Here is a 27,917-nt window from a genome sequence, read left to right as displayed (position 1 = left end):
ACGAAGATGCCGCAAATGCTGATGTTGCCCCGCTCCCGACTTAACTGGGGCTGTAGCTGTTTTGGCCCTTCTACGCCACTACTGCAGTGCAATAGAGGACACCGGCTTATCGCTTGTGGATCGTTTAAACTGTGTTGAGGACTCCGTGTTTAAACACGCGGCTGCCAATAAGAAGCAGGCTACACTGCTGCAGTACTGTCAGCCAAATAAGTAAATACTTTGTGTGAAGCTTCGAGTGAGTATTTACTGAGTCATGATTGGGACGCGATCGTGGATTGTTGTTTGGAACGCACATTCCGTTGCGCCACGCGCGACTGGCCTAGGACGCACCGGCTTCACACGGCTGACAAAGTTGGCGCTGCCTAGGCTACTTGCGTGCGGCGCAATCGACCGCACGCTCACGGCTGATGAAGTCGGCACGACCTAGGCCAATTGCGTGTGGCGCAAATGAACGTGCGCTCCGAACAACGATCCACGATCACGCCCATGGTTCATTGGTTGATTTGCAGAAGTGTTTATTTATTTATTTATTTATTTATTCAAAATACCCCCAAAGGCCCTCATTACGAGGGTATTACATGGGGGGGGGGGGGGGTCAATCACAAGCACTGGTTGTAGTTTGTACATACTAAAAACAAGAGAGGTTAACAGAAGTAATAATACAGTGAAAGATAGTTAATATACAAGATAATTAGGTCACAATTATTACAGAGAAAACATTAGTACATATTAGGAGAACATAGGGCAACTGCACTAAAAAAACATCAACAAATATCGAAAAACACTGTAAAAGTCCCAAAAAAGAATAATAATACGATTAGTCGACAAGTCGTGAGCGAATTAAATGTTGAAACTTAGTCAAGTCTGGTTCCGTGGCAATGACTGATGGTAAGGCGTTCCATTCAGTTATTGTGCATGGTAAGAACGAAGATGCATAATGGGATGACTGGCAGTTAATGCGCTTGACTTTGTATGGATGGTCACGGCGTGGAAAAATAACTGTTGGTGACTGAAAGAAATCATCGTGAAGTGATGGATGGTGATAAAGCTTATGGAAAAGTGTTAGGCGAGAAATTTTACGGCGAAGTGCTAAGTTGTCCAAGTCAGCTTTATTCTTTAACGCGGTGATTTTTTTCGTTATTTTATATATTGAATTACGGCTATATCGAACTATTTCGCTATCACTGCACTGTTCAATATATCGAGGTTCAACTGTGTATACTACCCAAGCACTCTTGGCAAAACTGCAGGGCTGGTAATTGTTTAATTTTTTTTTTTCTTTAACAGATTTAACCCCTTATCTGCTGACAATGAGTAACTGACCATCACGAGCATCTGCTGGTGCCAATGACGAGTTGACTCATCGTGAATTTTTCGCGATCTTTGCAAATGGATGTGTTCAGTTTCTTGTAATTTTGATAAGAAAATACACAATGACTTTTGCCAATTTCTTTTTGCACTTCTAAGCATCTTTTAAGAATTTGTCTCAGCAGTTAAGCGGTTAAATACCAGTGCCTTAGCAGACACCGAAGGCACTTGGTGGTTAGTGGATATGACGCAGATCTGAGCCCATGAGCACCGAGATTTTCAGCGTGCCACCAATGCCACCCACCCTCAGAGGTCACACCCATGCACTGTGGAGGTTCTCAGTGTTCCAAGTTTCAAGCGAGCGGTAATGGCACTTTCTTTTGTTCAACATCAGAAACTTGCATCTTGGTGAGCTTTTCCTGATGCATCACAAACATATTTCCAATGTAACATTTTTAAGGCGGCTGCTCTAAATCCGCGTTATCTGAATGTAGGTTTTTCGTGCGGCTCAAGATGTTGTTGCAGTTGGCCTTTAACATGTAGACTACAGTTGCACATTTTGAATTCCCAATTTCTGCGCGTGATGACACACTGGTGGGTCACTCGTCACATGGTGTGTCGTGACCCACTGGTGAGTGTCCAGGGAGTTGTGCCACTTTAAAACTTCTTCAAGGTGCAGCGAGACGACGTCACAACCCGTCAAAGCAGAAAAAAACTGAATTTTTCCTCTTTGTTGATTTCTAGCAAAGACGTCGCTTGTGCACTGCAGGAAAGCTCTGCACAGCTTCACAAGGAGAAAAATTGCAGTGGCTCACCTGTGAACCATGTCGCAGTGAACGTGTTGAGGAGCTTTAGAAACAATGGTTTCTACTGAAGAATTCTTGACTGACTTTTTGGTAGACTGATTGTATTTAGCATCCCATAGTGACAATGAGGCTTTGAGGGATGATGCAATGGAGGGCTTCAGGTTACTGTAGTTTGTACATGTGATTCTTTGTAATACACTAATTATAGATACTGTGTACAGTCATGAGAAAAGGTATGTGGACCACAACCTCGCTAAAAGCTGAATTTATTCGTGATGTAGATGCACAAACTGAAAATGACGCACGCGCTGGAAAGCTCGCAGTGCCCAGTTTGGACTGCAGTTCTCATTTACAAGTAATGTTGATAGGCGGAAAAGAAAATCGGCTTTATTGCGGAATCCGTGATCTCTATCTTTTTTTTTCTTTTCTCAGGAGAGGACAACGCACTACTTCAGAATATGGCCAAGCTATGAACCCGTGCCTGCCAGTGTGGTCTTACCTTGAACACCTTGACTTGACAGGATGCTGAGTGTAACTTCTGTGGTGGCCCGGGCTCCCCGTGTGAATATGTCTCAATGACGATGCGGAAGGGCACACCTTTCTCACCTCCATGCTTCTTGGGAGTGAACTCTGTGCTGATGCAGTTGAGCTGTGGGAATAGGTCACCCCACATCATGCAAAAAGTTGCTATTAGGTTGCATCCAATTTGCATCCAACTTAATGTCACAATGCTACCTAGTGCTGAAAAAAATAAAAAATAAAAAATGGAAGTTGAATAGCCCATTTGTGTGGTGTTAATGAGTCACCTGACAATGAGAACAGAATGATAGCTTTTCTTCATCCTGTTTTCTCATTAGGTGTAAAATGGGGAGAATAGATAAGAGTAGGGAACTGAATAGTAAAGGTAAAGGTGCGCGAATATTCGAAACTTCGAATATTCGATTCGAATTATCGTTGATTCGAAAGACACTAACTATTTGAAACCCCCAAAATTGCTGTTGCCAGTTCTTTCAGCCAGTTTCGCCGCAGTACAAACATGTTACGCGGCGAAGTATACAAAATGTATTATGGTGAAGCATATTTGCAGTGCAGTGAAGCATACCAAAAGTAAAATGAGGGCACTGTCACTAGGGTGCTTCAATGGCAAACTGGGTTAAAAACCTGGCTTTAGAAGAAGCAAGAAAAATTTGAACACCAAGGAACCCAGTGATGTCTACAACAACGAAAGCTTTTGAAGAGGCTCCTTCCACATCAGCAATGTGGAAAGGTTTTGATAAGCTCGTTAACCTGCAGCAACTTTCACTGCCACAAGCACAGATTGAAAGGTATGTGCATGATGAAATTTTGAATGAAAGAGAATATTGTGAGTGTGGGTGCCCGCTGCTGGCTTGGCTTGTGAAGAGATACCTGCCGACGCCAGACACCAGTGAGCATAGTAAGCGACTTGTTTTGTTGTCTGAAGGAATTGTGACATGCAGGAGGGTGTCGCTGCTCCACGAACATGTTGAGTAGCTATCTTTCCTTCATAACATTGAATAACTGCAGTTGTGATAGCGTCAAGAAAAACTGCTGTACTAGAGAATTTTGTTGACAGCAAAGTATAATTTCCCTGTACATTATTTTCTGTAAAATAAGCTTGCCTTTCTTTCGCACCTCTGTTTGGTGAAAAAAATTGTATTTTTGCAAAACAAATAGTGTACGTAGTAGAAAAATATTTAATTCAATTTGCACTTGGTTACCATGATTTGAATTCGCTTCAAAATTGAAAATTTGCTATCTGCACACGCCTACAGATCAGCTTGTTAGGCCTTTCGCTACAATGCAGCCTTCAGAACATGACAGATGTCACAACATTAAAACACTGAAAATACTATTACATACTGCACAGTGTACAGCTATGTAAGCACTAGTACAACATGGAAATTTTCTTGCGCTCTTCTTACCCCCTTGCATACATCAACACATAAAGCAAGCTTAACAATAGACACTGTTGGGCTGGTCGGTTCATATTTAAGAGATTAAAATCACACTAGCAAATACAATGCCACAGAAAAGTACCAGACAGGACATGCAGTGCAGCCCAGTCTGCTTCATTGTTGTGTTTCTGCCTGCGCAATTTAAAGTTCAGGGCAAGCTTCGTCATAATTCTGATCCTGTCAGAACCCTGAATACAGACTACATGACAGCTGATAAATAAAAGTAACAATTAGTTTAACCCACTATGGCACCACATACTGGGAAAATAACTAATAACATTTATTACTGGCTCACTGCACTTACTAACTGGTTGTAAACCACTGTACAAGAATGAATTCATTTATTCCGGAAATAAAAAAAATTGGTATGTTATCATTTGGTAACATCGTACCATAGTGTTGTGCAAATCTATGCTCATCACTGTCCCTAGGTATGTACTGAATGTGTGCTAAAGGCTGTTTATAGCAAAGTGGCGTTGCACTATAAAAATTTATGAACAATCAATTCCGATTGCTACCGAAGAATGCATTTATCATGCTTTCAGAGGTGTTTGTTTGTGCTGCTATGTTGCGTTATGTGTTATGGGTGACTTATGGGCTTTATAGGTAGAGTATGATGGGTGGATTATTTGTTCATTTAGTGTGCAGACGCTCCACAGTGTTCGGAACTATCCTTGAAGAAGTAGTGCTCAAAGTAGTACCATTTGTTTTCTGCAGACAGGTCTGCTTAGACTCTGCGTGGGCTGACTGACCTCGCTTGGGCTGACCCTGAAGATAGCACAGTATACTGCATTGGGGTCAGCCCATAAAAATGATTAGACAGTCTCGTGAAATCAGGGTAAGCTCCCAGAGAATGCTAAATACAAATAAAACTGGACTGCAGTGACACCAAGGAGAGAGCCAAGTTGAAACATTTGAGGAAAAGTCTGAACGGTAGAACCACTAGCGCTCATGTTACAAAGCAGTCACAAACACAAATGCGAGTGCCTAGTTTTTGTGCGAGAAGCTACGCTTTTAAAAAAGTTTGATCCTGTATTTCTGATTGGTTCTATCACGTACAACTTCACAGAATGTCTGTAGAAAAGAAACGGCCAGAACTGCAAAAAACGAGGAAATTTACTACCTCTGATAAAAGAAGGCCAAATGTTATGCACTATTGCACCATGTTACCATACGGTCACGAACACAAATTTGAATAAGTCACGTGCATAAGAAATGCCTAGGCATTCAAATGATGATCATATGTCTCATTTTTTATTGCTTCTTTTGCACGTAATTTTTAAGTGTTCATGCAGCTAGGATGCATAAAAGTAGTTACCAAAAGAAAACTTGAAAATAATACGATGAGCGTGCATGCTACCGCCTTGATCGAAAATATGCAGGCACTGCTCCCTGAAGGAGTAAGCTTAAACTAGCAACATTGAAAAAAAAATGTATATTACCAAACTGCCGCTTGGTACATTAGCAAAAAGATACCAGCCTCTGGGTATCGCAGGCTGCGTAGAACACAGCATGTTACCAAACTGTAGTGCTGCCCCATTTATTCTTTATTCGAAGATTACCTCGTAGCGCCCCTAGATGTTACAGCAGGGGGGGTTACAGCATCGAATAAGATACATCTTCATTTTACAGTGCACTTGCTTTTCATCAGTCAGTCTGTTCCGCTGGTCCATTGCCCGGACAAAAAAGTTTTTAGAGGGTTAAAGATTGCCAACCGAAAACATCGTGAGAAGCATTGTACTGTGTGATGTTGAAGAAAAAAGAACACAAATATAGAACATTTCAAGCACACAAAAAGCCTGTATGCCCCTTCTTATGCCAAGGACGTGGAAGTGCACTTACCCGTACAAAAACTCCTGTCTCTTTGGTTGGATCCCAAAGGAACTCGCAGAAGTGGACTTTGTTTGGCGTGTTGACCACTTCATACACTCCATATGACAAGGGCACATCTGGTGGAGGTACAGAAAAGGAATTAACAAGATTATGAGTCTTACACACTTTGCTTAAGTGGAATCGCCCAATGTTAATGCAAACAAATTAAGTACAACACAAACAGCAGTGAAAAGTGTGACCATGCCAAGGCATCACATTGGTGGCCCCAAAAGGGGCCTTTTAAAAATTGTGAGAAGGCTGTTGCGGCAGCCTGTCAGCTTGAGAAATCCAGAAGAAACTCTGAAGTGAGACCACTACAAGCATCTCGCTATGTACTTCTCACTAGCTTGCATGAGAAAATCCTATGTCCATCAGCATTGCATGCTTTACATGAAGCTTGCCGACATCCTCATTCAAGGCATCTAAGTGCTCCATGTAGCGCGGTGGAAGGTTCCCCGTAAAAATGAAGCCCCAGAGGTTCTGAATCATCTGCCGGGCCTCCTGTGAGGACAACATTGAGGCAGCCTGCCCTACTGCATCATCGCTGCTGTCACTATCTGATGCAGATATGTTCACAACAATCGCCTCGTGAGTTAGAAGCACTTCGTTTCCAAACCTATAGCCGTGTGCTTTCCTTTCACCGGCAACGTCGTGCATTGCCGATGGTCAGCAGGCGGATCAGTCATCTTCCGTTTCGGCGGCGAGTCAAACAAGGCTGAGAAACCGTGTGGCCAGAAACGATTTTTGCGCAAGAAAGACAAACGCGAGCAATTAAGCTGTTTGCAGAACTGCGCTGAATGAGGAGCTAGCGAGCAACATGCGAGCAATCTGGGAGCAGCACAGTTGGTGCGGTACATGCCTATTTTGGAGGGTGGTGCGGCGCAGAGCTATGGGTGCAGCCCATTCGTGTTTGGAAGGGTGTAAGGGTGACGGGAGAAAGGAGCGCAGAGATGGTTGGAAAATTAGCGCGCTGTGGCTGTTGGAGCAGCGGGCCATCGTACAGCGGCTTGAATTTCTTGTTTTATTTTTGTTCTTTTAAAGGATTTTGCATTTCCCTACCTTTCGTCTCTGACACCCAGCAGCCAGACGTCATCCTTATAACCGATAATGCGGCATCGAAGCATTGCAGTAGGCGGGTTATTTCGCCACGGAAAACATACAAAAGTTGACGGTGCAGCAGCTTCTCATTGTCATAACCGATATATTGTCAAAACTGGTATCATTATAAGTGGGTTTGACTGTACAGCAACATGGATGGACACGAGTGAGAATGGTCAGAGACTAGCCAAGGCGCAACTGAACACCTGCCCAGCAGGCCTGACTGCCACTTCCTGGTCCCTTGCTCCTGTTATATTCTTTTTCATGGTCCACGGAGACTTTGGGAGCAAGAAAGCAATCCCAACTGAGGTGAGAATTGCATAGCCCTCTCTGATGTGCAGTTGTGCAACTGCTTACATATTTATTTACGTTTTAAGCACATAGGTGGCGCATGCTGTGTTACATGACGATAGAGTCAAGTTCCAGTGCAATGGGCTGCTTATATGTGTAGCCATTTGCGAGGTCAGTGTGCAGCTAGATGCACCCTTACCAGCTTCAAGTATCCTTTCGCCTGGTCTCTGCCGCATCCACTGAGTAATCTGTTCTTTTTCCATGTACTGCAGCCGACGTTCTTGAAAACCAATTCGAATGGTGCTCTAAAAGAAGACAAACACACATAAAGCAGCAGTTTGAAGCACAGTTTTAGTATGACAATGATCAAAAAGAAACTTTCATATTTTTGTGCACTTATAAGTGGATGCAAGGTTTTTTTCAGCTTCTAGGAAAAAATGAAAGAGTCTTTAAGGATTTCCAAAAGCCCTGGCAAAGTATTTTCAAGGACTAAGCCAATACTACATTTGAAAGCTTCAAAAATGACACTTGTTTTTAACAATGAGCAAACTATTTGTTTTTGCACACAAACAAGAGAGAAACACATTAAAAATGCTTAGCAAATAAACTATCACCAGCTGCTGCAAAGCTGCTAACTGGATATATCGGCTCTTACTTTTGGATTGCACCAACTCGGCGGCCAAACGTCAAAATGAAATCTACTAGGCTTAGTAGAAAATAATATTCAAGAATTTTCAAGCACCTAATTAAACTAAGGGGTGTTCAGGGCCTTGAAAATGGCCCTCTGATATATGGATTTCCATGAGTTTGAAGGACTGCTATGAATATCAACTATGGCAGGACCTTACTGACAAATGCTTCGTGGGAATTAAATAATAAACACATATAAGCTATAATGTGTACCACATTAACTGACCAGCCTTGGGATGTCCGACACTAGATTCAATTTACATTAGGCAAATGCGCATGTAAGGCTTTCTTTTCACTAATTTTTCATGACAATTCTCTCTTGCAGCATCTAACAGCAACCTATATACCATGAATGTGCCACTCTAGTCAAAAGACTGAGGAGACAGAATGTTGCTATGCCACCAAAATTCACTACAAACATGACAGCTCAGAGCCCATGATGAACATGAGCAAAATCATGCATGCATTTTTTTGTAGGCAGGTGCCTATTAATTACACCTTACCTAACAGTGTGCAACAAGCCACCAATCAGTGAGAGCACCTGACTTTAAGCGAACTAGTTGGCGACTACAGTATAGACCACTTATAACATAAGTCACTGGTGCCGTGACCAAACCGCCACATGTGTCCGGGAATCGAAGGATACAACTGGGATGTGCCCTCACTTTCCTTGGCAAGATGGTTCCTCCGTTTTCCAAGTGCCATACAGCCACAAGCACCAAACTGCAACTTTGACACCTGACTCTCGACAAGACAGCATTCATACCCGTAGACGAATACACGGAGCCCTGGCGTAATATGACGCGCATAAATTGAACTGACAGCAGCACGCATGAAGCGAGCTTCGTGAGAGATCAGCCATTAGTTACCCTGAACTGCCATAGCAAAAGTTTCTATGTGCACATACTGGTAGGAAGGGCAAAATCTCACATACTGACAACATTCTGAACCGATGAATTTGCAAAACACAGTTTAAACTGATAGCGTCACGGAGACAAGGTCACATGCACAATATCTGCAATTCGTGACAGGTGAATGCAATAAGCACTCGTAGCCTCCACTGATTTTTCTGCGGTGCTGGAGTTTTAAAAAAACAACGAATTGAATTTACCGTTGCATTGAGTTTTTATGGCTTGCTTGATAACTGACATTTTGTTGCGATCCTGCCTGTGTACGAAAAAATCCCTCGGTGGCTGTATTTACTTTCCGCACACAAATTGAAGAGCCACAAATCGACAGTGCGCAAGCGTTCGATGCAGACCACACACCACTGGCAAGCGGCAGGAGCAAAATGCTTCTCCGTTGTCTAGCCAATACCCATGCTCCTGCTGAGGCAGCACGCTGCCGCCGTGCTTTCTTGTTTTCCCCTCAGTTCCTCGTTCACTCGCTCGCTTGCTCCTTGTCTCCTCCTCCTCTATCCCTGCACTGCCATTGTCAGTCTCCCCTTGGCCAAAGCACCTTATTGAGAAGTGTGTTTACTACCCTTCTTGTCTGCAAGTTTTCCAGACAACCGCATTATAACCGCTATTTCATTGCGCGCGGCTGCACTATAAGCGCTAGGCATTGTGGGGATGCGCAACTCTCGCGCGTCACCTGATGTTTTTCTTGCATAGCGCGTCTCCTGTAATCCGGCTTTGCCGCGTGGCCTGCGTGATGCCCGCGGCGGTCGATGTGGTTGGGGTGCAGTGCGAGAGATGGCGCAAGTGTTGCGCTGTTAACGCCGCCTCACGGAAGGGTTACTTGGGGGTGCACAGGAGAACAGGCTGGCTCTTTCCCAGCGGGTCGGGGAATAGCGTGGACGTCCCGCGCGCGCGCCGACCCATGCTTCTGCGAAACCGCCTCGCGTGGCCGCCTTCGAACGCGCCACCATTCGCGTGACCGTACACGCGAACGACCAGGCGTTGGGATCCAGCATGGGGCGAACATATTCGCTCGCTATCCGGTCGCGGTGAGTCGGACTTCCTAGATTTGTCGCGCGCCCATCGGAATGTTTTGTGGATAGCAACTCGGCTAGCAGGCATTGATCTATGAAAGGTGCAATAAATGCCCTTGTGACTGTTTGCACTACTGTGTTGTCGTTCCTTTGTCCCAAGAGTACAGGAGAACACCACAGCATACACACTGAGCTCTGTGGGAAGATAAACAGTAGTCAGAAAGAACCACTTTACATCCAGTCCTGCACTATAGGTGGTTACATCATAAGTGGTCTGAGCTGTATCAGAAAGTTTGTAAACATTGTTTTGATTGCATAGTCAACGATATGCTTTAAGACATAGTCAGAAAGAATGCTTTATATCCGGTCCTGCACTATAGGCGGTTACATTATAAGTGATCTGAGCTGTATCTGAAAGCTTTTAAACATTGTGTTTGATCGCATAGTCAGCGATATGGTTTAAGATAATTAAGTAAATGCATGCAGGCCTTCTTTGTGAAGAAACTGCATAAGTGGCCTTGAGAGTTGTCATCCGTAATTGACTGTTCATAGTTGGTGGGATGGTCTGTTCATATCCCAGCACCTCTAAGCACTATCTCCTTGTGGCTTTTATCTCTAGACTCTCCCCCAGAAGATGTTGAGCATCCATTCTTGTTAACTGAGATCTGGATTCTGCATTGTGGATGCCTGTGTACTACAGTGAAGCTCTAAAGAAAGCAAGCACAACGTGTAAAGCCCATACATCTGAGAGCCACCCAATAAATGTGAACTCGGAGAGAGCAAAGTGACTGGCATCATGCGCTACTTTCACCATGTGCTGTTACAAAGCAAAGGCAGTAATCATTGCCATGGCAAAGATGTGCATAATGGACACCGGAACAAATCGTGAGAAAGGGTAAGATTCTTTTCCTCTTCAGCCTGTGGCTGATAATGGTTATGTAATTTCAAGACAAGAAACTGTAACAACTACCACAGTAAAGAGTGTACAGAGCGCTTCCACTGGCACTCTACAAGATACTACACAGGGTCATTATCACGCAGCCGAATTGACCAATGTGCAGCTGACATTGGCTCTGACGCGGCCAGCGTGCTTAATTGGCCCCCTCACCAGGCCCGATAGCAAATTTTGGTTATACGCTGGAAGTTGTTATGTGTCCTCTAGGGAGTGTTCTGCTGCAACAATTTTCAAATCAGCTCATTAATAGCCGATCGAAATATTTAGGCGCTGCGAACCCACAATTTCAGAAGGAGATCTCCACTGCCAAGCATGGCACTCCCTTTGCTGGCCCCATCTAGCCTCCGCAAGTGAAATTCCTTCCCTGCATTCTCCCATACCGGACCTCGAGGATCGCATGACGCATACGTCGCGGGCCCCACCTTCATTTTTTTTGTCCTCGCTTTTTTGCAGCACAGTGCACTTCCACTGATGGTGTCGCGCACGAGCCGTTGTGATTGTCTCGTGTTATGCAGTATGCGATTTTGCACGCTGAGCACGAGGACACCTGACTAGCGATATATGTCAGTGCTACACGAATACTGAGCCAGACACAAGCGGATCACAGAGCATGATCCCAGGCTGGAACACAGTAGAAAATGACATAGTTTCAGTGTCTGCACATGCGACTGCACGACAAGGGAACAAGCAGATGAAACGGAAGTACATCTCTCTTGCTGCGGCACAAAGTAAAACAAAAGCACGTGAACATTCAGTTTGTGTTTTATTATTTCTCTAAGTTTTAATTCATCTGTTGAAGCAACAGATTATACAAAATAGCAGATGTTGCCTTGAGTAATTCTTGAAGTCACATGTCACCACAAGCGACGTCACAGTGCAAACACGTGTACGTAGGCGTACTAGCACGTGTATGTCATCCTTCCGCTTGGAGCGCAGCGGCCGCGAGAAGGAAAAATGGCGTTCGGTTTGAAATTTCAGGTCTTTCCGGGGCACGTAGCGATGTAACATTTTGCAGACACGATTGTTATCATGCAATACATGCTCTGCACTTGGCAGCTCAAAATGGCCAGACCTGGCAAAGGGCCCTTTAAAGACTGTGTGGCCTCCGGGTATTTTTCACCCTGTCAACACAGACATCCCCGCACCCCCCACAGCCACAATGGTTGACGACTTGCAGGTTTATGCAATGAGTACAATTCCCGGAGTGGTAGAATATGCCTTATGACTTAAGTGGCTAGTGATCACAGTAGACTGAAGTTGAAAATTTGTTTCAGCTACACATTGATGATAATTACATGCTAATTAGCTACATATAAGACATAAAACTTCAACAAGTGTTGAGAAAAAGCCTTTTTTTTCAGAGCGACTTTTCTTCTTCGGTATGTTGGTGGCAACAACAACAACAACAACAACAACACAACAACACAACAACAACAGTAATAATAATAATCAATCATGTATGTAATATCTCTTCAGAATCATATGAGAGAGATTTGACAGAAAGATGGGAAATATTGTGCAGATCTTATGAGAAAATTTATGAGCTAAAGTGCCAAGCAGCACGACAGTCGCTCAATAATGACTGATTTGATTTGCAGTTGTATTTTGGTTCTAGGAATAAAACCAAGTAAGGTCAGAGAACCTTTACTCATTTCATTCATAAAGGCACTGAAGCATTAACAAATGCAAACATTTAAGCATTCCTTTCTTATGTTCCAACCAGCCCAGATTAAGTCTCTCTTCATATATAATTTAAACAGAAATAAATAAATAAATAAATAAATAAATAAATAAATAAATATATATATATATATATATATATATATATATATATATATATATATATATATATATATATATATACATATATATATATATATATATATATATATATATATATATATATATATATACATATATATATATATTTTTTTTTTTTTTCAAGTTTTCGGTGCCGAAACCATGATCTGATTAAGAGGCATGCTGTGGTGGGGGACACCAGATTAATTTTGACCATCTAGGGATCTCTAAAGGGCTTCTAAACCATCTCTAACATTTTTTACAACATTTCAAGTAAACACGCGCATTGAGCTCAGAATGCCATCATGATCAACCTTGCCAAATCCAGCAGCACTACGTACCACGGGCGTACCACAAAATCAAAAAACAATCCCGTGCTCTTCTCCAGGCCTTCCCACTGTCCCCAGCACTTGTCGTGATGTCAGCAGGGTGCATCTGGTGATGTCAGCAGGGGCAGATGCTGCCATTTGGTCGAACAAGAACCTATGACTTCCAGTTAGTGTGCTAGCAGGTGCGTGCGCTCCCTGCTTTTCCTCGTCGTGTTGCTTGCTTCTACGTGCTCCCGAATTGGTAACTACGGCACACAATGCAAGTGCCAAATCACTTGCATTCCAACACAGTCATGCTAGGCAGTCTGATTAGCTGCGCGAACAGAGTCCGACAGTGTTTTGTGATGGCTAGAAGGCACCCGTGTGTGCTGCTTGGCTGCAAAAGTGCCGACTGAAAAATGAAACGACGCGACAACGGCTGCCTTATGATGACGCCCTGCACGATGCCTGGCGCATAGCATACGTGCGGGCAACACAGGGTCCATTAGCAGCACACTTTGCAGGAGGACAGGCCGGCATGGCGGCAACAGCGGGTAGCCAAGAAGCGTGGAGTCGCGATAATCGGAAGAGGACAGTGTTTTGAAAAGCGCGTTGGCAGTGATGTATGTCACATGACATTTCTAGGTACTCTCGGTGAGGAGGAGTGGCCAGCTGATGAATGCAGCGTAGCGAAAGAATGAGCGAAACGAGCGAGGGCCACACTCCAATCATCAAGTGTGTAGCTCCGCTATTACAGCACTGTTTCGAAAAATTCTCACGGATTATGTGTTCGTTGCAGACTCGCGCACGACTGCAACACCACAACTAAATTTCAACTTCTGGTTGGTTTAGGGGCCTTTTACCATGCACCTAAATCTAAGTGCATGAGTGCTCTGGCATTTCGCCCCCACTAAACCGTGACTGCCACAGCCAGTATTGAACCTACACGACATTGTGTTTAGCAGTGGAATGCCATAGTCACTAAGATATCATGGTGGGTCATTTCATCAGCGACGCAAGTCCACAAGATGTGAAGTTAGATAAAAAAAGTGAGGCGTTTGTCACATCTACACTCACCTTCAGCATCTTCCCCCGCATTTCAGTGAGATCACCAAGTTTCTTGAGCTTAATCTCGTACGATTGACCTGCCCGAAAACATCAGGCAACAAATATCACCAACGGAAACCAACCAGCTTCACAGTAAGTTAATCAAATACTCTCAGCTGTTACTCATCTTGCTATATAAGCAGGTTGCCTTTGCATGAAAATGTTTTCCAATTTGGAAAAAAGTCATGGATACAAAAATCTAGTAGCTCAAAGATTTAGGGACCAAAGAACCCTCAGTGGGAAATGCTTACAGCCCCCAAGTCTTTGAACTCTGTAGTGCCATGTGTTGTTTGGGAGAAAAATGAAGAAATGATTAAAATAGGAAATTATAATTTATGTGCAAGCTACCCTTGATTCAAATTAGGATAATTGAGGTTTAGCAGTCCCTCTGAATAAAGCCAGAATCACAGATTATCACTTGCCAGAATTAAAACTACCAAGAGTTGACCATAGCTTTCTTGAACCTTTGACTATCAAACTTTTTTTTTCTTTTTTTTCTTACACAGCCCCTGCCAGGTTTTTATCATGTTGGTTCAGTGGGCATCTCATGCTACATAGAAGCTAGTATTTCGCTGCCATTTTCTCTTATTTCAATATTTCTAAACAGTTCATAAATTCCTTTGTCAGTAATAGTTCGGATGGGTGGATACGCCATGCTGGTCATGGCTACAACGACCCTTCCAATGCTCAGCCCCGGCCACTTCCTTCTTCCTTAGTATTTTTTCGGCGGACAATTCATGCTATATATAAACTGGTTCTCCAGCATCAATTTCTTCTAATTTATTATTAATCAAGTATTCATATATCTCTTCGTCTGTCAAAGTGCAGGTGAACCTGCCCCACTGGTTCGCTATGGCTGCCCTGCCATAACAGAGCGACCCAGCCCTGGGATTGCTCCTCCTGCAGCCAGAGATTTAAATGTTCCAAGGTTTTTCTGTGTTCAGATTAGCTCTCCATGGATGGCACAACAACAATGCAATGTTATTTTTTTGCATGAGCTGCTTTTGGCGAGGCAGGGCATGTGCTGAAAGCACAGAATGAGTACACCCAGGAGAGGCAGAGGCTGTGCAAGGGTGAGTGCCTGAGTTAATCTTGGGAGTGGCAGTCAAAGGGTTAAAGAAAGGCAACACTACGAACAAGAACAAAAATATCAGTGGACTTCAGCGATTCATCCCACTCTCATATCACTCCCTGCAAACTGCAGCAGGGCTTCAAATCAGACACCAGCATCAAATGAAAATACAAATTCTCTGCTGTGCACACAACATGCTTTTCATCCACTTGAGTGTTGCCAATCCTCGCCTCCAAATTACAAGCAAAAATGCCACTACTCTCAAGAGTCTGCATAATCCACTAAATACTGTGAACATCACTTAGCACAAATGTTGCACAATAGTACTTAGTGCGTTGAGCTCCTGACTAGACATTACCAGAGACACGAGTTTAAGCCCTAGTGGTGAAGGTGATGGGGGCAAAGTTTTGTTTTTCTCTGCCACATAATGAGGCCGAAGCCAAGAATGAGGAGGTCACCTGGACAGCTACAATGACTACACAATCTACACAATAATGACAACAATAGCATGACAACGACAGCTTAAAGAAAGGACAGATAGATACTGTAAACCCAGCTTTGAGCTCTTAACTGGTGCTGCAGTAAAATATGGCGACCAACCTTGGTTGAGGTAGGTCATGGTCTCCTCATGTAGCTTGGTGGCAATGGACGTGGCTGCTCCCAGGAAGTACTGAAAGCCACCTGTCGACACGTTGCCAGCCAGCTCCCCACCGGGTCCGAGGCGTGGCAGGGGCAGAGACAGTGGTGCCGTTGGCTGGTACACGGCCATGCGCAGGTCGGGAGCCGACGAGCTGTGCCGGCACCGGCTGCAATTGCCAGCAGCATGATACAAGTGGAAGTCAAAGGGTTGGCCTCGACACAAATACTTCAACGATGGGTGAAGCAGCCAAAAAGCTAAAAAATAAAGAAGGTTTAACAAAAGTGTGCTTTCCATATACCTGTCAACTCGGATCCTGGTTTAGTTAGTGTATACAGGTAGTATACAAAAAAGATACACAAGCACACTAACATTTATGTGCATACAGTAAGTGGGGAAGTGCAGCGAGTTAAACAATTTTTAGCAAGCAGATTCTTTCCTTAATGTAAGTAAAACACCAGCATCCAGAACATAATTTTCTCTTTGATTCATCATATATTAAGCAGTACAGAATATAGCACCTCACCTAAATAGCCTGGAAAAGGAAGCACACCAATAAAACAGAATAAAAGAAAACATTTTCTACACTTCCATAAACTCTATCTCACACAGGTAACACACAAGTGATCATGCTAGAGCACTGGCAGCAATAGATGTGGCTGCTTACTGGAAACACCCATACACACAGTGCACCCACCAGTTCTCCTCTTTGTCTGAGAAATCAAAATATCAGTGCTTGCTAGTTTGTTCATCATTACTGATATGGCACAATTCCATAATTTTGACATATTTTGCACCACAAAAGATGCAATTTGTCTAAGAAATTTTAAGCAGCACAATGTTCAGGCAAACACACAGGCAAATTGCCAATGTGACATCAGGCCTGGTATCTTTTAGTTATACAGGCCTGAGTATGGCGGCTTGCATTGCGAGATTTATGCACAGAACAAAACAACAAATCCGAAAGATCACAAATCGGTCATTAAATTTGTTTTTCTAGATATTTCCAGCATGGACTATTATTCCAATGAATGCAAAATAATGGTAGTGAGCCGCCCATAGTATGCAGGAAACCTCACCCTCCAAAATTGCCACAATTACAGACAACAAAACAAAAATCTCCACCTTGTACAGTACTGCCCCAAACGTATTTGGCACACAGATGGCATGAAACTGCAGTCCGGCCAACATTTCTGGTCAGAATAACAAATTCAACTATATTCCCTTTCTCTTGGCCATAACGAAGTGGGGTTCACTGTATTTGCTACAGAATAATGAGAGCATTGAGATGGATACACTGTAAGAGTAAAGTGGATTGGACAAACTTGTGCTCAGAAAGCGAAGCAACACACAACTTACAATGACGGTAAGTGCAGTCACCAGTTGTCAAATCGAATCCAAGTGGTCAAGCCTGTCCACTATTTGTACATGCATTGCCAGACATACCAGAACAGTTTACGGTGAAAGCATAGATAAAAAAATGCACCATGCTATTCACATCCCACATACAATCTGATAAGATAGGCATGTTTTATTATCAAAGGTCAACGTTTCCAGAGTTCCTGATACAGCAAGCACGGCATGCATGAGAGCAGTAATATAACAACCATAATTGCATCAAACAAGGCCAGCAGAAAAATGTGAAACGATGGATGTGTGATAATATAATACACTCCATATTCCAGTCAAACCAAGTTATAACAAATAGGCTTATGTGCTGAAACCAGTTTGATATATGAGGTGATTCGATATAGGCAAAGTCGCCTACAACAAATTTAAACAAACTTTTCCAATGTGTTTATTATACAGGAATTTGCTATTAGCTGTGGTGAAAAGTAAGGAAGGAATACATTCATTGAAAACAAATCTATGCGTAGTAGGCAGTAATTTTTGCCTGTGCCTTAAACTGTTTCTTAGCGCAATTGTGTGGGCCTCCTCCAGTCAACTTCCGTCAATATTAGCAAAGTATAAACTGTTTCATCGGCAAGGAGGAATGTAGCCTCGAACTAGTGCGCCGTGCTACTCTTCTCCTCACACTGGCATGTGCAGATCGCCGTTTCTCACAGTGGCAGCTTGGAACAATAGCGGTGTCATTGCAAGTTAGTGCAATTCCAACGTGCACCTTCTGTGATTGCTGTGATGTCAGACAACCAACCCAAGGTCAACGGGCTACCACTGTGCCGTATCAGTTGTAAAAAATAAAAATAAAAAATGTTTTGGAAGCGAATGTGAAGTGCACCTTCAGCCACGGCGACTCCGTGGACTCCATTGCTACAGTCGGGCAATGCAGCTCCCTCACATTCAAGGGCTCGGTGGCGCTCACAGCGAAGGGACCCCGAGTTTGATATATCCAATGTACAGTCCATTATGAATGAGTTATTTTACATGCACATCAGTCAGCAAGTATTACATGCTCAATATAGGTAACAATTAACTTTATCCGGGATCACTACTTCAGATTTGACTGTCCTACTATGTAGACAATTTACTGAACAAGAAGTTCTAAAATTAAGTTCTGGAGTTTTACGTGCCAAGACCACTATATGATTATGAGGCATGCCGTAGTGCGAGACTCCGGATTAATTTTGACCACCTGGAATTTTTTAACATGCATGCACGCAATGCACTGCGGCAGGGATTTGATTCCACGCCTTCAGGCTTAACAGTGCGATGCCAAAGCCACGGGTTACCCACCATGGTGGGTAACTTGAAGTTGTCAAGATGTGGCACTGCTGCTATCGTTCCAGTACGTGCCAGCCAGCACTGCATTAGTGATATGGCTCATTCTATGTGTTGTTCATTCTCGACACAGTTATGCAACCAAACCCACTTCAGTATACTTTTCCTTGTATTGACCACAGAGAATGCCTGCTCCCATTTAGCAATGCACAGGTGTTACATTTTTGGCCAGTCCTGAACATCTTGGTTTTCTGAAAGTGTTGGAGGCAAAGCAAATGCCAATAAGTAGCTCAGCAAAGCTAAAAGCCCCTGTAATTTTAATATCACCAATGCCAGTGCATGAGTTGATTATTATTGAGACAACCACAACAGAAAAACTATGTTGAGATATCGTCACATACAGGTAGTCTTCATTTCACAACACAGAAACATCAAGTACTGACAATCAAATTATTTCTCTCATATGCTTTTGAGAAGAGCTTCATGCTACGAAAATAAAAAGCTCCTACTTTTGTTAGATATCTCAAAAGGTTGCGGGACTGCCCATCACAAGCAAAGCTCCAGATTCATTATGAATGCAATATCACAGTGACAGGATTCAAAAAAAGAATAAGTGGATTGCAGATCAATACAGCCTTTCAGAATCAATAAAAAGCTTATGCAACTTTTAACCTCTGCCTCACTGGTCTGCAGCAAAAGTTTTGTTCACTGAGAACGGGAATCACATGGCCCATAAAGACAAGCAGCTGCTTACTAGACACTTGGAAAGGCTAATCTTGGCCTGGTAACACCAACAAAGACTACCCCTACAAACCCACCCTACTGAGAAGCTTCTAGAGTTGCACGTGTCATCTCCTTATCTTGAAAGCAAGCTCTTATCAGCTATCTGTAACTGCACTTTCTCTGTTTTCTGATAGCAGTGTCAAAATGCCAAGCACGAACACGTCGCAGAAACATTCACAAAAGCAGGGAACACTGCATCTTCTTTATCTGAACTTTAAGGCTATCAGCACTTATGGTAACTTCTTAACAAGTTTTCAAAGCAACTTGGATATTGTTCACTGGTTTTACTGCAGAATACAACATACCACAAGTCAAACAGTCAACTTGTGAGCTTTTACATGAGGTGAATAATCTAGCACAAGCACACACAACAAAAGGGGCAGTGTATTGTCACTGAAAGCAAGCACTAGTCTAAGTACTTTTGTACAAACTCCATACATTGTAGATACTGTACTGTACAAAAATTGCTGATGGCTTCTTTCTTTTCATTTAATTTTAGGGACTAAGCTGCAATAACATTATTGTGCGAAGATCTTAAATTGCGGTGCTAAAGTCTTGAAACTTCTCAGTAGATTATGCAGGTCAGCGTAATGGGGGGCTTGGATTAATCTTAGCCGACTGTGGTTCTTTAATGTGCACTTAAATTTAAGCACACAAGCATTTTTATGTGTTGCCTTAACTGAAATGTGACTGCCACAGCTGAGAACTGAATCCACAACCTTGTGTCCAGCAGGAGAATGCCATAGCCACAGAGCTGCAGAGGCAGGTATTATATCCAGATATACCACATAACTCTGCTGAATGGGCACTGTCTGGAGCAATGTGGCAAAGCTTTTCGAGCAGTGCTATATCCTAACATTTTCATTCTTTTTCTATACTCTCTGAATCACAAATTTACATAGTGTGCTCCCGTGTTCACTGTAAAGACAATGGAGGGGGGGGGAGGCACTCTATATATTTCCACTTAATGGACATGTCCATTTCATCTGCTGCTGAAGTTCTGATTGTCTGGGGCCACCAGTCTCCTTCTGCTGCATACCCCAGCCCAGCCAATCAACTTCTGCAGCAGATGAAATGGACATGTCCACTAGGTAGAAACTAACAGAATACCCCCTCTGGTACCACATTTTCACTTCGTGAGTTAGCGGTGCCCTTTGGCTTGAATTTAAACTGATTTGCAAATGCCAAACAGCCTTCGCATTAATGTTCATCTAACACATCTGTAGTCATCAAACAAAAAGGTACGAGCACAAATTGAATGCCGCCTACTGAGTGACGTAGGAGGCGAAGCAAACGTTTGCAAAGCAAGATGCTTGCACGATGCCAAACCAGCATTGCATAGCTAGACGAGTAAACCAGAAATGTCTTTGGCAGGCTCTCTTCTGTACATGCCTACAGAGACAGCATCACAAGACCCGATTGCATCCTTTATGCACCCTGAAAAGGCTGTAACTGCTCAACTGAAGCGATTTAATTGTAACAATAACAAGCAACAGGACAATGAGAACAAGATATTATGGTTTTAGCATCATGACAACATATGGGCTATGAGACATGCCCCAGTTGATGACTATGGATTAATTCTCACCACAAGAGTTTTCTTTTTTTTTAAGTATGCTCTGCTCTTGTGCTTTGCCCCCAGAGAATGCAGCTGAGGTGACCTGGAATTGAACCAGTGGACACATACTCAGCAGCACGGCCCTTGCAGTGGCACCACAGAGGGTCAAAATGAAAAGTAGCCAATGGTGGTACCGTCTGTCCCAAAATTACTGAAGGGAACTCACAGCGCAGGCTCCAAACAATCAATTTCCCATTTCTTGTGAAGTGAGAGCTGCGCAGACTGTGACAGTGTAATTTCCTGGTTTCAGTCTACTGTTTCACACGATATAAGTCACCAACTGATTTTTCGGACTCCAAAAATTTGGACATGCTCGATTATTCGGTCTGCTTTGTGGCACCACCATTCTCCCCATAGACCATAATGTATAACAACTGCCGAAAGTTCGAACACCTTGCAACCTCTCATATGATTTTTCGGACACTCCTTGAGTCAACTCGATCGAGAGCACCATGCACCAACTCTGACTGGTGTATGGTTCGGCTTGCTGAACGCCTTTTTTGTTTTGAACGGAGCCTCCATGCTACCCCACGAAGTGGTGCTACTGCAAATCCCCGCTCATCATCATCGTTTCTACCTGGTTCGTGGCTACAGCAGTTACAGTCTCAGCTTAGTAAGCCATGTCAAGACAAACCAGCAGCTGATTTGTTTGCTTCTTCGTGTACGACGCTGAGAGAGGCGACATTTTTTGTTTGTGCGACTGGTGTCGGTGTGACGGCACGGTGATGTTTGCTTTGTATGCTGTGTTGAAGTTGCGGTGACCCAATGCAGCATACGGAAACATCACGTCAAGTGTCTAATGGAGTCGACTGTGCCCACACAGACTCCGGTGGGGAATGCCGGTAAGCAGGTGCCGGGAGGCCTAGGATTTGTTGCCTTCCGATGTGCTCCTTACTGACACCAAAAATACTCTGCTGAGACCTTCGCAGTGATTGCATTGCGATTCTGGAAACCGTCTCATTTGAAAGTTTCACAGGTGCTGACACTGCTGTCCTGACATGCACAGAACTTGACGACGACAAGATCATTCGTCAGGTTTCTGCTGCACCGCCGGAGGATGACTCCGAGTCGAAAGATGACGCACCATGTGCTACGCTGCCGTCGCATGCGGAGCGTGTACAAGGAGTGACTGTGCTTTCAGCTGCCTATAGTGACCATACGACCCTCTCCAAGATTCAGACTTATCTGGTTGCGCGTAAACGGAACAGCATGCGAAGGCGCATTCACGATTTCTTCAAGCCTGCTGCCGAGCCCGAATAAGTGCGTGGAAATAAAAGATTTCTTTCTTTTTTCTTAATCTGCATTTTCGGACACCTGTTTATTTGGACATTTCTGCAGCCCCCGTGAGGTCCGAATAAACGGTCGGTGACTGTACAAGTAACTGAAAGTTCAATATTTCTGAATGCATGAACTTAGCTTTTGGCAGGCAGAGATAATGCATTATAACACAGGTTTACTGTTTTCATTGTGTTGCAGTGTTTCTATGTCATTCGCAGCAAAGCACATAAAGAAGCAAGCAACTTTTTTTTATATTTTACTGTGCATGCACTATCCCTATGGCAATGTTTCGTATATGGGACGTTAGGCAGCTGCTGGAAAGACACAAATTATATGCCCTTGAAAAGTTTCCTGAAAGGGACCCTAAAGGGGAATATTAAGTCAAGCCAGACTGAAAGGTTAGGCTTTTGTAATAGTGAATTTATCAGTCGTAGCGAGAACAGAGCTTTTGTAAGCAAGAAAAAGTTGTAGTTTCACCTGAAAGGCGAAGCATCAAATGCGGCAGCGAATTAGTGAAGGAAGGATAGTAGTTTTATAGGTCGTATAAACTTGTAAACATAGGCATATTAACTAAATTAACAAGCAAGATGTCATGCGCACACAAGCAAATAGGAACACATCTCACTCAATGACCGCAGAAACTCGCTGTCAAATTGCTGCAACGAGGAAACGCGACAGCTGCAGCGAGTGAATTAACCTTTGTGCAGCCGCTCACATCAACGCGAACTAAGTTGCAAAAACAAAGCGCAGCGCGGACTCTGTGCCTGTCGCAGATGGCTTTCAAGATAAAGCGGGCCCGGGCGGGTGCGCTGCCCGGAGGAGAACGAGCCCCCTCCCTTACCCTCCCCCCGAAGTCTTGCATGTGATGGCCACAGCGTGCTTCCTCTCTTTCGTGCACGAGACTGAGCTGCCATCACCGGCTCAACCTCACACACTTTCACTTGCACATACAGCACATGGCGTGTGGCAACAATTTTACTTCCCTTGGACTTTATACAGAACCTCACGGCAACACTGATAGCAGAAATGCAGCTGGAGTGTCCATATAATTGCTATCGCAATAAAATGACAAAAATTGAAAGTCAGAGTGGCCTTACTCGCCACTTATTTTAGACTATAGTACCTCTCATGTGACGTCGGCACTGGCCAATTCAGAGAGAGCAGCAGAGAGAGTGGCTATGCAGGGATCATGTCAACTCCTCTGTTTTGGCACGGGCAATACGAATTGAGGAGCAGGACCTTTGGTGGCCATATTCTACATAACAAAGTCATATACGGAAAATGATGAGACTCCTAGATGAATAATCTATCAACTAACTTGGCTTAGTATTTTTCCTTAAAGAGTTCCTTTCGGTAGTGCTGGGTGCACTTAAATGAACACCTCTCTGAGCGACTGTAGCATATGTGAGGTGGTACGAACACTTAAAAAAGTGAAGCAAGACGTACGACAGAGGCTGGAATAGACACCGAGCACACACCTTGGACTGGTGTCCTCGGCCGGTTCCCTGGAGGTGCTGACACAGAAGCGCTTGATGGCACCAGTGACATCGTCATCGGTGCTCAGGGGCAGCCGGTTCTTCTTGCCATGCACCCCTGACCGAGCCTCCGAGGAGTGTCCCAAGCTGTTGCTGCCGCAGTCACTGAGAGAAGCACGGAGTGGCTTGTCAGTGCATACTGGCTAGTCTGGCAACAGTCCCGTAGCTCAAGGTCTGCAGTGTACTATTGATAACACCATACTTCCTTCTTTGATACCAGGGCCCTTCTATACTTGGTGTTTCTGCAAAGACTGCCAAAACTTTTTAAGGATCACCTACGGAAGATAGCGCAATGTTAATCCTGCTGGATTACTCAAAGCGGCAGATATCTCAACACATTTTTTTTCCATGCACATTGATGATTGGAATAGCTTGGCTTTATGACAATTGTATCACACTTTTGTACTTTTTGTGTTCGCATGTTTTGGTCATTGTTGTCTTTTGTTTATCATTGCCCTCCCTGCATGGACCTTGTGTCCACAGAACATACTAAATAAATAATAAATAGTATTATTCGCACCAGAAATTATAATGCTTAAGTGACTATATTAAAGAAAACTAAGTTTTTAAGTAATCACCTTACAACACATATTAAAATTTAGAAAACCTAGGCAGTGACACTGTAAGGCATATGCAATTAGAAAGAATTTAGTGGGTGACACCATTTTCAACATATGCGCCTACTTGTGGTAAAATACACTTTCTTTCCACTTACTTTTTTAATAAAACGCCATTTTATGTGTTGAAGCACAAAAAGAACTGGAATGGCAATGCATATTTTCGCAAAGCTCAGGAATTAAGATCTCAAAACTGGTGTCCTCCTGAGAATTTGTTCAAAGTGGATCTGCCTTGCAACCTTCCCAGCTACAATTTCTAAATTTCAATATGTGCTTTACGATAACTAGCTTAAAATTAATTAGTATTTCTTGGTAATTAGCTAACTATGCATTTCCATATCTCATGCAAATAGTGTCTACCTCTTTCAGTAATCCCATTCAAGGACTAGAATTGTGCTATCTGACTAGGTGATCTTTCTGTAAACATTTTTGGCAGTCTTCGCACAAACACCCAGTATGCAATCCTTGAATAAGCTAATCTAACTATGTTGAATAAATGGTGTTTCTCAATTACTTTCACAAAGTAAATGCCTCACACTTTGCTGATCAAATAGGATGAGCAATGCCTGAAATCAAAAACTAGAAAAAGGAATGGATGTTTATTGCATAGAATATTTTTAAAATGGTATTACAACAAAGCCATAAGAAGAAACACAAATGCCTGGCTGCATCTGCACTTGGCCAGGTTTGAACAAGCACTTTATCAACAAAGCTGCATAGACAGTACCCATCATCCCACTATAGCTGTAGTTCTGCCCAAGCCATAACTACCATGAACACCAGATTAATGTGGTAGATAGATTAGCCTGTCTATTACAGAAACACTAGAAGCACACGATTTGCCATTGCTGAAAAGTTTGAGAACTTCACTGCTATAAATGACTGTCCTACACTCTCAGCACACATTGCTCTTACGTAACAATTACGTGCAATAGGGAAAAGATAATAGCAGGAATTTTTCTTGCAAGTCTGTTGAATTGCTCAGTCTTGTCTCAGATGGCTAAAAGGATTACAGTGTACCCAGGGTCGAATGCTGGGTGGTAACGACTTCTTTTCCATGGAAACATGACAATCAACATGATAATACAGATGCCACAAAATTTAGCTATGTAACATTTATAATTTACTTATTTATTCATAATACTACATGCACATAGACGACACTACTCCAGTGGGGGAACATCGCAAACAGAACATGTATGGTTTCAGAAGAGGAGGGCAAACTGTAGTCAAAATTAAATCAATTATGACAGCATGGATTTATGCTAGGCACATCAATTAGAATTAAAAACCAAAGGCGCAGGCCATGTGGCTGCTGATAACCTTTTCCTCATTGTCACTGTAAAACTGCTAAATCAACAGAAAGAAACAGCGACTCTCACCTTGCAGGACCTTGCCTAAGGGCATCGGCCAGGGCATAGCCATTCTCTCGAGGCATCTCTTGCTTTACTGATGCGAGGCTAGGCAGAGCCAGCAAAGCATCGCTGCAAAACGCCCAATCATACGGTGGTATAGTGCATATTTAAGTGCACAGCATTACAGCCAGGTGTACCAAGCTGCAGCAAGTGCCACGGCAATATTTTTTGGCTGCGTAACTTAGCAGGTGCTGCTGAGCGACCATGATTTCACAGTGCCAACACCTCGCATGGAATCAGTTTTGTGGCAGTGAATTGAAAATGAAAAAAAAAAAAAAAACCAGAAAGGAAGGAAGGTCTAACGAACATTTCGTAGTAATTGGGAACTTTTATTTACAAGTCTAAAACTGATTACTGGTCTGATTTGCCCATGACACACTGCAGAATAGATTTCTGGCCAATGTAACATGTCGTTCCCTTGCTCTGCAATGAAGTAGCAGAAATGTTAACTTTATATTGGCTTCAATACCAATCAGATGTTCCCACTAACGTGTAACTTCTGCTGTATACTTCTTGCCACAATTAGTTTAGTAATAGCCAAGAACAAGACACTCGCATATGCCACAAGCAGCTACACAAGAACACTGTAAACCTTGACTTCTGCTAAATAAGATAGCTGTTTATGAAACAGTTTCTCGGTATACATTGTTTTTTGTATGTGGTCACGCATGTGTATGTGCATGCATGCATGTGTGTTTGTTCCAGATTAGGCTTGGAAGTATAGGTGTCATTGCAAAGCTTTGCAAAATAAGAAATGTTTGACCACTGAAGTTGCATGCTGACAGCCCGATTCCCACAATCATTATGTAAAAAAGGTGCATTGTGGTCAGTTACAGCAGAGGTCCTTCCCACAAATGCACTGCTCCTGCTATTCATTGCTTTTCATCCTATTAAAGTTGTTCTCTTATTGATCACACGAGCACCGAAAAATGGCACCCCAGTCACACAGCAATAACAAACAGTAATGCAACTGCAGCACTCATGCAATGGCATGCCCAAAATTTGAGATCAGTAAGTGTGGCTACTGACAAGAGATCAATGCACAGCTGACACAGTAGCTTGGTAGCTATGGCGACGTACTGCTGAGCTTAAGGTCACAGGTTCAGTCCTAGCCCCGGTGGAAACATTTTCGATTGGGGCAAAATGCAAAAACGCTTGTCTACTTAGATTTAGGTGCAGGTTAGTGAAACCCAGGTATCCAAAACTAATCTAGAGTACCCATTAGGGTGTACTTCTTAATCAGATCATGGTTTTGGCAAATAAAACTGCACAATTAAATTATCTCAATGCACAAACACACACACGCATGTAGCAATACAGGGGAATTTAAAAGGGAGAGGGATTCTCTTGATTTTAGATCCAAATTGCTTTTTTTTTTCACTGCACCAAAATCATGAACAAGGTGCCCAAAGCTTGAGAAGATATGTACTGGAAGGTTTCTGAAATAACCTGTAGACAAACATAGGTACCACTAGTGCTTCCAAAATGAACAATTCGAAGGCTCATTTAAAATGACAAGACTGACACTACTGCACTATCTAAGCGATGTGAAGCACTGGAACAAGAGAGACAATCAAGAAAGGCAATTGTTTGGAGCATATCTCCTTCAGGCACTGTGCACGCAATTGTGCACTCCAAGATAGTGCATCAAAGGCAAAAGTGCTTATGAAAATAACGGTATTCAAAACTTATTGTATACATCTTGAAACACTTCTTATTTGACATATGCTGCAAGCTTGAATAATATGCGTGAAGTGTTTTGATAAAGTATAAATTGGAACGTAGAATGCTGCATGTTTGCTTATGGTGTCAGCATGCCATCATGTAGCAGGTTCATTCCTTCAATTTCGCAATGTTAAATTAACCATCAGGCATATTTTTCATGTGGCTCGATTGGTTCTTTCCAAGTATCCAACATGAAACAGTTCATGTACTAATATCTGGTGTTTCTGTGGAGAGTTCTCGCATACTGTCCACATTCTGTAAACACGACAAAACCCACTGTAGAATTGAAAATACCGAAGTTGTTCTACAGCTCCTTGCTTTACACGATTCTGAAGACGCAAATAATGTACTAAAATGAAATTTAGAAGGGTCAGAAAATATTTGTGCTTGAAGGGGATACTTTCACGTAAGAGA

At 43.1% G+C, this 27,917-nt stretch overlaps 1 protein-coding gene across 3 annotated transcripts in view; it reads right to left on the bottom strand.

The window, feature by feature from the left end:
* Positions 1 to 27,917, bottom strand: part of gem (transcription factor CP2 like gemini) — an 81,739-nt gene that overhangs the window by 47,586 nt on the left and 6,236 nt on the right. For all 3 annotated transcript variants that reach the window (XM_065445950.2, XM_065445951.1, XM_065445949.1), the window contains 7 exons: positions 25,746 to 25,847; positions 23,690 to 23,851; positions 15,817 to 16,022; positions 14,115 to 14,182; positions 7,551 to 7,656; positions 5,933 to 6,039; positions 2,614 to 2,763 (listed from right to left, as the gene is read on the bottom strand). In XM_065445950.2, coding sequence (XP_065302022.1) covers positions 2,614 to 2,763; positions 5,933 to 6,039; positions 7,551 to 7,656; positions 14,115 to 14,182; positions 15,817 to 16,022; positions 23,690 to 23,851; positions 25,746 to 25,847 — 901 coding nt within the window. The remainder of the gene's footprint in view (positions 1 to 2,613; positions 2,764 to 5,932; positions 6,040 to 7,550; positions 7,657 to 14,114; positions 14,183 to 15,816; positions 16,023 to 23,689; positions 23,852 to 25,745; positions 25,848 to 27,917) is intronic.

This window comes from Dermacentor albipictus, chromosome 4 (genome assembly GCF_038994185.2).
Source record: "Dermacentor albipictus isolate Rhodes 1998 colony chromosome 4, USDA_Dalb.pri_finalv2, whole genome shotgun sequence".
Classification (NCBI taxonomy): Eukaryota; Metazoa; Arthropoda; class Arachnida; order Ixodida; family Ixodidae; genus Dermacentor; species Dermacentor albipictus.
The sequence above is the reverse complement of the archived record's forward strand: the minus strand, read 5'-3'. Positions and strand labels throughout refer to the sequence as shown.